We start from the raw sequence: 13452 nt of genomic DNA on the forward strand, positions 1-13452 counted from the left end.
ATACAGCTGATTTTCAGCCAAAACTCTAAGCATAGTTTGCAGATGTTGTGCATGCAACTCTAAAGTTGGATTGTAAATCATAATATCATAAAAAAAAAACTAAAACAAACTTTCTCAGATATAGTTAAACTATCATGTTCATTAGGGCCTGAAATGTAGCTGATGCATTTGTCAGCCCAAGAGACATTACTAGAAATTCAAAGTGACCATGATGTGTTTAGAAAGCAATCTTAAGGGTGTCTACTGTTTTAACCCTCAGTTGATGATAACTAATTCTATAGTCTAGTTTAGGAATGTATTTTGTGTCATGCAGCTCATCTAGTAACTCATCTATATTTGGGATGGGAAACTTGTCTTTTACAGTTAACTGATTCAGTTTCCTATAATCAATGCACAATCTCCAGGAATTGTCCTTCTTTTTAACTAACATAGGGGAGGCAAAGAAACTGGTGTTGTGCATAATGATCCCATTTGTGAGCATTTTCAACAACCTGTTTTTTAATTTTTGTTTTATGGGAATGGGGGTACCTGTATAGTTTGAGCTTGAAAGGTTCAACTCTTGGTTTAAGAATGATCTGGTGGTCCAACTCTCTCTCTGAGGGTAGTCCTTTTGGAGAGCAAACACCTGGGAATGTTGTTGCAGAACTTTCTCTATAGGTTTAGGAAGCTTTTTCTCTGAATCTGTTTTAAGTTCCGCTTGCATTGCTGCACAACTCCTCTGCTTTTCCTGTATAAATTATCTGAGATCCTTGCCTCTCACTAGTTCCATTGTAGGTTGATTTACAAAGCCTTAGAGGTGCAGTAAATCCCCTCTGCTACTAAGAGCAATGCTAAGAGTATGGAAGTCAAAAATAGTAGGACTGAATTGACATATCTAGTCCACTCTAAGGATAATATCCCATTCTCCCAATTCCATTGTCTTTAGATCAAACTGGAATTGATAGTCTTGGATCAACCAGGTCACTTTGGGATAGATTGCCCCACTAATTATGTCAGTCCCATCTACTAGGATCACAATGAAAGGATTAACTATATGATGTGGCAGGTGCAATAGGTTGACAACCTTATGATAAATGAAACTATCAGAACTCCCTATATCTACCAGAATCTTGATTGGTAATCTCCCCAGATTATCCATCAGCATTATTGATTTTCTCTTTATGGCTTCAGATAAGGCATTTAAGGATACATCAGTAAGTTTCCCAACTCTACCCGTGTGCTCATCTTGCTTCCCTTCTGTATTTTCAAAGTCAGTTTCTTCTTCCACATCAGTGCCTATACAATTCAAACTCCCTGATTTATACTGATGGCCGACTCCAAACCTCTTTCCACATCTGTAACAAAGTTATGCTTGCACCTATACTACATTTCCTCAGCTGAAATCTTACTAAATTCTCTATGTGTAAAATCAATCTTCTTGAAAACTAGAGCAATTGCAGGAAGTTTATATGAGTTATAGTGATTTTGTCCACTTACAGAGTTCCTATACATCCCAAATTTTGGGTCTACTGCAATCTTTTCAAAAGACTTAGATTGTTTCGATTGGCTTTTCAAGGATCACTCTTGTAGTTTAGCAACTTCAAAGGCTTTTGTCAATGTATACAATTTGAACATCTTTACCATTGGTTTGATTTCATTCTTCAGGCCACTAACAAAACTGGAAACAAAGTAGGATTTATCTAACTTTGGATTCCTGGTCAGCATTAGGGTCTTCAACTCTTCAAATTTCTCCTCATACTCCTCTACTGTACCCTTTTGTTGCAATTTATTGAATTCCTCTACTATGTCAAGGGAACCTTTTCCAGAAAACCTTTCACACAACAACTCACTAAATTCCCCCTAAGACAGGCTAGGCCTTGCTAACTTCATCCCTTGGAACAATTGTCAGCCTTCCCTTCTAAGAACATTTCAGCCATATCTAACTTCTGGTTCTTTGGTATTTGATATATAATTTAGGAAATATTTCTGACACTTTCTCAACCACTCCCTAGGGTTGCCTAAAAAAAAGATTGTAACTCTATTCGAGGCAAATTAGGTACGAATAGTTTACCTTTAGGTTCATGTTGGAATCCTGGCACATCCGCTAGAGTCGTCAACCTCAGATGTGCCAATGGAGTTGGTAGAATTGGTTCTGATGCTTCGACATCGTTGTCCTGAAGCCCTTTCTCCTTCATCATTAGCTTTAGCATGGTATTGAACTGTTGCTCCATCTTGTTGAACTTCTGGTCAAGATTTCCTACCATTGCCTTCAATTTGAAGTTATTTTGTTCCATCTCATCATGGAACTTCTATTGCAACTCTTCCTGACACGAAGCTTGGAAAGTGGCCATGGATTCCACTAGCTCTTGAAGTCAATTCTCCTGTTTCTTGAGTTGGTCTTCCAAGGATCAATATTGAGTGCTTTCTGCCATGATTGATATCACTAACAGCCAATAATCGATTACTCTGATACCAAATGTCAGGTTTCAGAGATAATTTCCTAGTTAAAGCCAGAATCAGAGAGAATGGGAGAGAAAGAAGAAGAAGAAAAATGAGAAAGTGAGAAGAAAGAATATAACATAATAGAGAGAGAAACCATTTCTTACATCCAATTCCATAACTGTTTTCTGTTACAAGAGGACTATTTATGCAATTATCCTAACTAGTTGCAACAAGGAAATAACTGTTATCTTAAGTCTAGCATTCATGGTAGTTAATCCTCCTGACTCAAATGCACAACTTCATGTATAAAATGACACCCTCTTTTATTTTGAAGATCCTGACACACAGCTCCTCGTATGGTGTTTTATAGCCATCAAATCCTTAGCCAACAAAAGGTTTCACCACATCAGGGGGTCTGGGAGAAGAATTGCTTTATCTCAGTTGGCCCTTTATTCAACTTATTATTATATATACCATAGTAATCAAGCATGGCCAGCTCGAAAGTTCGACAGATCAAATCGATCAAACAAGTTAGATTAGTAAATAGACTAATATAGAGGAGGAACTTGTTCACCGGCCAATGACTTGTCGGTTCAACTGATGACAAAATTGGAAGTTCAACTACTAACTAGTTCATCCAATAATTCAATAACTATTATGTTATTTTTAATAACTCAAAAATAATTGTTTTGTGATATAGTATAACACGCGGTTCAACTGATAAATCTACAATTGAACTGATGACCTTCCCTTGTGGGTTGATGTCCGGGCAGGTTTAATAATTGTGCTATATACTAGTATTAAATAAAATTGTTCTATGCTATTTAAGGTCTCTCTCTGTGGACAAATCATATGCCCTTAAACAAATTCCAAGCCTTGGCTCCCTAGGAGGTTATCATTATGGATCTTACATGGGTGGATAAATTATATAAAGGGAAAATGGCGGTCGATAGATTTTAGTTTCCTAGAGTTTAGATTTGACTTTGTTAGGCCTTCTTCAACGTCTCCGTATATGAAGTGTAAGCAAAAGTTTGATGTTAAATAATTGTTCGACTCTCTCAATGTAAAGCATCAGCAAATGTTTGATATTAAATAATTGTGTGTTATTTGTTAGTATTTTCTTTTAAGATTCAAGTTTCAGCTTAATATATCCATCTATTATGTGCCAAACTTTCACTCCACTTCTAGTAAGTGTTACCACCAATTAATAAATCCATCTATTATGTGCCAAACTTTCACTCTATTTCTGGTAAGTGTTGCCATCGCTTTTTCAAATAATTGCTCCTCCTAGGATATTGCGCATCTACATCTCTACTTTTTTTTTTGGGTTAATCACATTTTATCCCCTTAAAGAATACCCCATTTCTCAGTTTACCCCCTAACCTTTAATTTTGCTCACTTAACCCTCTTTAGGACAAAATTGCCCTTGCATTATTTTGACTTTTCATTTACCTTGTTTTCCTTTCTTTTATTTCTTTTTCTCTTTCTTCTTTATTTAATTCTTCCTCTTTCCCACAAAAATCTTCACCTTAATGATTGAAATTAAAAAAGAGGAATTACAGAGATCTATCTTCTTCTTAAATGATCAAAAAAATATTCAAACCACTTTTCTAAAATACAATTTTTTTAGCCTTTCAATTCTTTCAATTTTGGGTTTTCCTCTTTCCTTTCTAGTTTCTCATTTTATTCTCAAGAAAATATCATAAGATGAAATTGTTTTCCTTTCTTTTATTTCTTTTTCTCTTTCTTCTCTCTATCATCCTTCCCAATAGAAAATTCGATTTCCACAAAAATTTTTGTTTTGAGTTTGTAATCGCATATTTTTGGGCGAAGGTTTAAAAGACATCAAAAACTAATTTTGATTTTTTGTATGATGCCACGTGTCACAAATTTCAATTGATAATTATTAATCAGGTCACAATTTCATCTTCAGATATTTTCTTGGGAATAAAATGAGAAATTAGAAAGGAAAGAGGAAAACCCAAAATTAAAAGAATTGAAAGGCTAAAAAAAATTGTATTTTAGGAAAGTGATTTGAATTTTTTTTAATCATTTAAGGAAAAGATAGATCTCTACAATTCCTCTTTTTTAATTTCAATCATTAAGGTGAAGATTTTTGTGGGAAAGAGGAAGAATTAAATAAAGAAGAAAGAGAAAAAGAAATAAAAGAAAGGAAAATAAGGTAAATGAAAAGTCAAAATAATGCAAGGGCAATTTTGTCCTAAAGAGGGTTAAGTGAACAAAATTAAAGGTTAGGGGGTAAACTGAGAAATGGGGTATTCTTTAATGAGATAAAATGTGATTAACCCTTTTTTTTTTAAAGAGTAAGTGGGAGGTTCGAATGCGAGATTCTCTGACTTACATTTCTTCTTTCAAACTATCCAACCTATCCCTTTCGCTCCTGCTATTTAATAAACTATTAATTAACAAAAACCAACGATAACTTTCTCTTTTTTCACAACAAGAAAATCACTCTCATTTATAAGCCCAGTAAAATTTTAATAATCGCCAACAAATTTTTCTTTCCTTTATAATATTTTTTTAATGTGAAGTTGTGCACACACGTAGTGGCAATGTCTTGTGAATTGATAAGTTTAATGTAAAGACGGTGACACACATGAAGACGCAAGTCCATCTGTTGGATGAACAGTGCCCAAGCCCCAAAACAATTGCATATGACCCAAAGGAGGGCCTTTAAGAAATTCTAGAGAACCTTGAATAACAGTACACTATTTTTTTTTTCTTTTGAAAGTAATACCAGTATACTTTCAGGACCCCTGAAAGGGGCAAGGATCCAAGTTTATCAGGTTAAAGCAAAAGGCCCAGCTTATACAAAGGTCTTCATCACTCCCTGACGCACTAAGAAACACAGAGAGACTAGGGTTTCTTCAACTTCGAAGGGGTCGGTAACAGGGATGAAAGCAAAAGAGGTACTTTGCAAATTTGTCCTTAGCCAATCACATAGCCTGAGTTTTCATGTTTCTTAGTGTTAAGTTTGTGCATTTCTTGGGAAATTTTGTAATTATGCCTGAGGATGGGAAATGTAGTGTTTTCTGGGGTTGAAAGATTGGAGCTTTTCTCAGTTCTTTTTTATGGGTTTTTTTTTGGGCTTTTCAGACTTAGATGAATTGCATTCTTTTCATTTCTGCCGCGTTTGGTGGCTTGAAATTGATGGTTTTAAAGAAAATGATAATATGGTTACAAAAGCAAGATGCTGACAGACACCAAGCAAGCCTGATTTTTGTTGTTGATGTTAAAGTTGGCGATTCCCCTCGTGCGTAATCATGACAAAGGATATAACTCTTCACTCCATGAATTAGATGAGGGTTCAAAATGATGCCTTAAGGGTTGCATTGCTCTTGTTTGGACTCCACTATACTGCTCGCTGTATGCCAGTGATCACCTTGCATTTTGCTTTTAAAATTCATCATGCTCACCCCGTATGTCTTTCCCACGGTTAATAGGAAAGTCTGTATAACTCATCACAAAGTCTGGATATTGATTGTGAAAGTTGATTGACTTGTAACAAGTTGATTTTTTTGAGCTTTCTTTCCACTTACCTTCACCAAAACCTAATTCCTCCAACGCCATTCTACTCTCTCTCTCTCTCTCTCTCTCTCTCTCTCTCAAACACAGACGCTCTGTGTTTGTCTCTCATACACACTCACAAACTCGCAAAATAAAATTGAAAAGATAAACCTTTCTTTTTATTTTATTTTATGTTATTGTTAATTTTTTTTAAAGCCAAATGATGCTGTTGAGAAAGGGCTCAATGGAAGCTAACTTCGAAGGTTTTCATAATTTCTCTCAAGCTTCACTTGGGCATTCCTTGAGGATAAGCATTGTAATCATGAGGTGAATATGTTGCTTAATGTCATTAATCAGGTCTCATCATAGTAGAATTCAGGTTTTGGAAGTTCACTAACTTTCTAGATTTTCATCTCCCAAAGTCTTGTAATGGTTTTCTGAGTGAGCCTTGATACCCACAACTAACCATTTAAACATATACACTCAAGTTCATTGTAACTTTCTCAATTTAATTTGAGTTTTGTAAAAAATTAACACATGGACCCAAATGAACAAGTGCCGCTAGCACTCCTTGGACAAACTCATATAATAATAGAACCATTGCTTAGTTTTCTACCTTGTTTACTCTTCTGCCAAAGCTCCCTATTTTCCTCGTCTTGATTGGGTTACCCTTGAAGGGTATAGTTCTTAGGCCCTAGATCCTTCATTTTATTGTAGGCAAGATCCCCCTGGTCTTATATCACTAGCATGAGAACCCTATAGTTTACAGGTCTGTTCTTCATAGAGTAACCAACCACCCATTCTGTAACTTGAATTCTCCATAAACCATTGTAAGTAAAAGAGAATCAAATATGTACAACTGTAGATTGTACTCTAAGGATGTGTAACATATACCATGATGGTAAATCTAATCTTATCAAAAGTAAGTTTGTTCTCAGGTCTAGAAGTAAAAAAGATCAGTTCCACAAGTCAGAAATATTTATATAGATGACAATACCTTAAACTGCTTAGATTTTAGATAAGAAAACCATTGGACATGTTTGTCCTGTTGCATGGCTGAGCTTAGTGGTGTAGGTTATTGTGCTGAGATTAACATCCAGAGTTGTGCATTCACTATTTTAAGCAACCGTAGGCACTAGCTAAGACTGTGAATCTGGTTCTTAACTTGGAAGTTATTACCATTACTACTCTAGTAAAGCATGAGCACCCCATTTGATTTAAGAACTTTTTCATTTTTAAGTGTTCTGATAAAACAAGTTGAACTGAAACTTTTGCCTTGGTACCCAAACCATGACTCAACTTTGACTCAATTGAAAATTTTCCAATTGGAAGATCTGAACTTGGTCCTTATATAGGCCATTACAAGTAGGGGACAGATGCATGAAGAATTAATCCAATCTGAACAACTTTAATCGAGTAAATAATAACCTAAATATTGAAATATAGTAGCATATTTTGGAACATTGAGATATGCTAACAGACTTGGAGGAAACAGTTTGCATATGCTTGAATTAGTTAATAGCCTCACGCTTATGTTACATATCACATTCTATTACTTCGCTTTAACCACTAATGAGTAACCTACCTCCTTCAACCAACTATGGTGTGTTTTTTTCACTATTAATTTGTTATTTTTGAAGAAGGCGGAGGCCACAAAGTCAAGGTAGGGGCCATTGGACCAACAAGAAAAAGGTGATAACAGACTTTGTCTGGAAGTTGATAGCATGGGTGACAGTTTTTATTACTAGTATACATAACTTTTCACTTTGATGGGAAGTGAGAACATAAATGACTAAATACTTAGAAAAGTAAATCTATGCAATGCCCTTGAATGCGTGGTGGTTTAGGGAGTGCATTTTCTTGGTATAAAATGGTACCTATGTGACCAGAATATAGCATGACTTGAGATAACTTTCTCCTATGTCTTCTAACATCTAATATACCCCACAGAATTCCCTCTATGCATTTAATTTGTTTATTTGTTCTAGTGCAACTTGTTTGTTTTCGCCTTTTTGTCATTCATGTTCCTTTTCCATTCCATCTTCTAATTAATGCACATTTTCATGAGAAAGCTGATGCAGAATGTTGAAAGTGAAGAAGTTAATATTTATCCGAAACAACATGTGATTGCCCCTGAAAAGAAAGATGAATTTGGGGGTTTAGGTGGAGAGAATCATGAAGGTGAAGGGAAATCTGATCTGGGACTAGTAGAAAAAGTCACTGCCTTGGAAAAGAAAAATGAATTTGTGGATTTAGTTGGAGAGCAGCAAGAACATAATTGGGGGCCTGAAGTGAAATCTGATCTGGGACAAGTAAAAAAAATCAATGCCTCTGATAAAAAAGTGGAATCTGTGGATTTAGTTGGAGAGCAGCAGGAACAGAATCATGAAAGTGAAGTGAAATCTTATCTGGAACAAGTAGAAACCATCAGTGCCTCTGAGAAAAAAGTGCAATATGTGGGTTTAGTTGCACAGCAGCATGAACAGAACTGTGAAGGTGAAGTGAAATCTGAGTTGGAACAAGCAAGAATTGGCTCTGCAAAGAAAGGTGAACTTGAGGGTTTAGATGATGAGCACCTAAATCAGAATCGTGAAAGAGATGAAGAGGTTTTCTATCTGAGACAAGTAAGTAGCTTGATTGCTGATGACAACAAAGATGAACTTGTGGGTTTGCTCAAAGAGAAGCTAGAAAGGAATGTTTCTGGGATCTCTTCTCTTAAACTGGAGAGTTTGTTGACCATGGTTTGTCAATGCAGAGCAAAGAGTTGTGCTACTGCTCTTGTTGCAGGAGAGGCTGGACTAAAATTAGATCTCCATGCCAAACTGAGTAGTGGAGAATACCCATTGCATGTTGCTGCTCATAATCTGTCATTTGAACTAGTAAACTTGTTTCTCCAACTAGGAGCACAGACAAATGTAGTTGGTAGCAGCGGGAAGCTCCCATTGCACATGGCAGTTGAGGCAATAAGGTTCTTTTTTTGACTTTCAATCACTACCCGATAGTCCATAAGTTGGTTCTATATGGATCTCATCCTTTACGGGCCCATTATGCTTTTATTGCCCATCATTTATGGCATTAAGTAACACTAACTACATGATTTTCTCAATCGCTAGTTTGTTAGGTTCAATAAATTTATGCAGTTCTCTGTTGCTAGGTTTCATGGATATATGCTTTACTTTCTTTTCCAGTTTCATTTTTTACAACAGTTGGAATTTTAGATGATATTTTTTCGTTATTTTACCTTATTGAAAAGCTCAAGCTATTAAGTTTGATTGAGTTGATATATATATATTTTGTGGTACAAGATGTAGCTTTTAATTACTTTATAATAGAAAAAAGGAAATATATATAGAACTTAGAGGGGGTGGATGGGTTTGTGAGCTTCAATGAGCACCATCATCACAGTTGGACTAGTTAGTGGAATGTGCAGTTTCAAAAGTCTCCATTTGGGCCTGTGCATTGTGTTTGACCAACTATTTCATTGCTTTAGGTGAAGTGCAAAAACTTTGGGAGTTCTTGAGTATAAAAATAATTATATCTAACTTTTGTAGAGAGTGGAATCCATGCATTTGAGAAAATGTTTTTATGTAATCCCTGACAGATATAGCTATTTGATGTCAATTAGGCATTTATTTCATGCATCTATGTTGGCTGGCGTTTTGTTCTATAGATGTATGTATTTTATATGCACACTTGTTCTTCCAATAAAAGTATATCTGCCTTCTTACGGCTGCTGTGTTTAAGATGTTCATAATCTATTTCATACATCTGTTGCTGCTATTGTCCATTTGATGTTAGGGTTGTGGCTCTTGCACGAGTCGGTGCCTTCTTTTAATTCTTTGGACCAATTTATTACCTTTGAATCTTTCTAATGTTTCATCATGCTTTTTTCCTTCTCATTCCAGCCGTCATGACTTTCTTGCCGATTGGATCCCCGAAAAGTCCATCCATAAGTTAATTTATTTGCTTTGTTTACCAGATCTGGTAGGTTTAACCACACTCATCTTTTAAGTCTTATAATTGATTCTGTGAAAGGGAAGAGCGAAAATTTCCTATTGAAGTTTGTCTTTTATTTTGTTTTTGGCAGCACAAACCGCTGGAGGTCGTGAAGTTGCTTGCACAGAGTTCTGGAGAGGTTCAATCAGTATCCAAGCACTGTGTTGAAGATGGGAATCTTGTTCAGATTGCTACATTGCTGATGGGGGCCAGGGAAAAGCTTCTGGAACCCGTTCCAGGCTATGAAACCGAAGGTCCCATCCTCGGGCTGTACATTGCAAAGAAGTTGAGATCATTAACTTGTGAGGAGTTCAGACTGATTGCATATGGTAAACGTGAAGAGATTAGGCCTTTCAGGAGCAAGAAAGATGCACTTCTGTCTGCAGTATCATTGCTTCAAGTTTTTGAGTCGGCTGGTGGTGCCATTCAGGACTACTGTCATAGCAATACTAGGGTATGTTTGTTAAGGTTAATGGTGCTAATAACCTATTTTTGTGTTTTCATAGGTTTATCATCATTTCTATTGTGATGGGGTTAATTATTATTGTGCTTCTAGTATTTTCTATTTCCTGTTCTTTTGTGTCTGTTGAGTGAACAGTTGTGTTGTCTTCTCAAAGGTGGCTATTGTTGACTTGCTGCCATTCAATTTGTAATGAGCCTAGTTTTTTTGCTTGTGTTTGTAGTAAGGCTAGGGTATCTTTTGCAGAGTTCACTAAATAATAAAGTGGCAAGGGATATTCATTGCTTGTTGTGGAAATTTGGATTTCTTGGGTCTCGGGAGCACATAAACAGGTAAGCCTGTTCTTAGTTTTGTTTCATAGTCTGTGTCATTTCATCACTCACAATGGAATTGTTTAGCGTTTCACTAATTTCAGTTATTGCTTCTCTTTTGCTTTTCATCTTTCCCCTTTGATAAATTTCTATGCTTTGGAATGTGATGATACCCTGCTGTTGGGTGAGCAAGTTGTCTTTCAAATTTGGGAAAGTTGGAGAAAGGTAATTTGTCCTTATATGATTAAATATGTTTTATGTTGTGTAGTTTTCCCGAAATAAAGAAAGACTAAAAGAGAGAAAATGAAACCAGATACAAATACTAATAAAGCAAATCAGCAACAAGGATGTCTGTGATATTTCTTTGTTGTTTTGCAGCAAAGCTCATTCAATCTGTTAATCTGACGAGGAGCTTACCTGAGGTAAGATCTCTAAAAATTGGACTAAATCTTGCATCTTTTTTTTTTTGAGATGTCCTGTAGTGTGCGCCCATATTTTTAATATAGTCATACTGGTTTTCTTAAACTTTTTTAAGAATACTGAGTAAAAACTGAAATATTTTCAATTTATTGTTGAATGCTTTAGTTTTATTAGTCCAACATTTAGATTGTCATTGTTGCATCATGAAAAGCAATTCTCATGGTTGAATATACTCAGCTCTCACTTTGAGTAGGTAGGAATCCTCTCCCCACATGGAGTTTCTTGTTTTGGCAGTATTAGGTCCCTGGTGGGTGAGACATTCCGCTAGTCCACGAGCCCTTCTGCAATAGACTGGTTTACTTTGTATACTTGATGTGACCAATGCGATCATTGATACTGTATACTATTTTTGCCTGTAAAATTCTGTAGCTTGTACGGGGAAGTAGGAAGGCTGGATCTCAGCTTACTCCACGGGTTTATAGCCCCCTGAACCAGTCATTCCATTCTTGTACTTGGGCAAATACTGCCAAAGGTGTCAAGCTTGTTTCACCAGTCAGAACTCAAGCGGATGGAATCATCAATCAGGCAATGAAACCACTGATGCGGAAGTTTACAACAGCAGCACAAATGTCTGTTATGGGTTTGAGCATGAGGAGAAGGATTCGATACTGAGAATGTTCCTGCGGTTAGGTTAGGTGGGTTAGGACTTTGGATTGTTAGTTGTTACCCCCATATTGAGCTGGTAGAATTGATGTATATCTAGATATTGCCTCCTCCTCTACTATGTAATGCATGTCGTTGTTTTGCCAAAAAGTCTGCCCTAAGAGACTTTTGGCAAATATTTGTATGTTGCAACAATCCAGCGTGGATGGAAAGCTGTGAGGCTTCTAATGATTCACTGTTCCAACTAAAATGTCTTTGACATGTGTAGCCTAAGACCTTAACGTGCTCTGGGATTTTCTGTGTATATTTCTTCAATTTGAAGGTGTTGGTGCAACTAGCCCTGGCATTGGCTGGCTAGTGAGCTACTTATTTCTGTGCACGCGAAGATTTTGGGGAAAATACTACTGAAATAAGAATTCCCTGATTTACCCTGTTGAAATCTTTCAGCAAAGTTTTCGTTGTAGTTGGGAAATTGCTACGAGGATGATAGACAATCACGGTTGCATCGGCATCAGCAAACCATGCAAGATCCCGTCAAATTCCCCAACATCCGTTGAAAAACTTAAAAACCCATTTTGTGATCCCCGTCAAATGGCGTAACATTTATTTGGATGGCCACGTTTCTGAGTATACGAGGTAAAAATTCCAAACACACAATTTCAAACCGTTTTTTGGTCTCATAGGTGCATCATACGTTTACTACAGTTAGATGTGTTGAAATCACTTCGGTTGGACTGCCATTTTTTTGTATAATTTTTTTTTAGAAAAATATACTCTAGTGAGTCGATCGATATAAAGTACAAAGAGATTTGAAAAATATGATCACAAAAAACATAAAAAATTTTTGATAGCGATTTGCTGTATATGAAATGATAAAAAAGTGTTTGAAAGATATGATGATGATCATGAAATATATAAAATTAACTTCAATCCAAACATAATACTAACAATAGTGAGATTTTTTGCACAAGCAACCATAATTGCATGCCACCTACACACTATTTGAGTTTCAAACTTGGCTTCATGTTATTTGCACTAGTGAAAGAAAATTATCCATTAACAGTGTATGAAAAACAACTCTTTCTATTTTAGAAAGGAAACAAACAATGATCTAAATTACAAGTGTAAAAAAAATGAGTTTATTGCCAAAATAGTCTCCTTCCAAAACATGTACCCAAAGTAACTTAATTTTAAATTTTATTACATTTATAATCTTTTTTTGCCACATAGGCTGCATATGTGCCAGAATGGAAATAAGGGCATGCTCCATTTATCTTTCCTATTTAATAAATTTCTAGATTTTCTCTCCAAAGCTTTGCACAATTTTTTCTTTTCATTATCTTTCCATTGTCAAATGTAATTCTAAGAATCCAATATTTATATTAACAGTATCTAAAACTTTAATATCATCCTTGAAATTGTTTCAGTGGATTAAAAATATTCTTCTCGAACTAATAATCTTAAGGTAAATGAAGATTATTCTCTTATTTTTTCTATTGTGCAGTTTTTGGGACATTCTTATGGCCTTCAAAAAATTTTGAATATTAATTGTTTAACAAATGATTTCTCACACCATGCATTTGATAAAATATCTAGAAGGAACCACTCTATAACAACATAGATTCGTGTTTAGGATCCTATTCGCCTTTTATG

General features: G+C 35.7%; 1 protein-coding gene across 6 annotated transcripts; it reads left to right on the top strand.

The window, feature by feature from the left end:
* The first annotated feature begins 5184 nt into the window (after positions 1 to 5184).
* Positions 5185 to 12114, top strand: LOC113765234. 6 transcript variants are annotated; one of them, XM_027309342.1, is made up of 8 exons: positions 5185 to 5351; positions 8022 to 8917; positions 9855 to 9933; positions 10037 to 10399; positions 10652 to 10737; positions 10821 to 10941; positions 11095 to 11138; positions 11566 to 11649. In XM_027309342.1, exons 1-7 carry the CDS (start codon positions 5337 to 5339, stop codon positions 11119 to 11121), a joined length of 1587 nt encoding a protein of 528 aa, XP_027165143.1. In that variant the 5' UTR covers positions 5185 to 5336; the 3' UTR covers positions 11122 to 11138; positions 11566 to 11649. The 6 variants fall into 6 exon arrangements, with proteins under 6 accessions (XP_027165143.1, XP_027165144.1, XP_027165145.1 ...); XM_027309343.1 differs by having other exon boundaries at positions 10821 to 10926; XM_027309338.1 differs by having other exon boundaries at positions 5189 to 5351; positions 10910 to 10941; positions 11566 to 12114.
* The last annotated feature ends 1338 nt before the right edge of the window (positions 12115 to 13452 follow it).

This window comes from Coffea eugenioides, chromosome 3 (assembly GCF_003713205.1).
Source record: "Coffea eugenioides isolate CCC68of chromosome 3, Ceug_1.0, whole genome shotgun sequence".
In the NCBI taxonomy this organism is placed as follows: domain Eukaryota; kingdom Viridiplantae; phylum Streptophyta; class Magnoliopsida; order Gentianales; family Rubiaceae; genus Coffea; species Coffea eugenioides.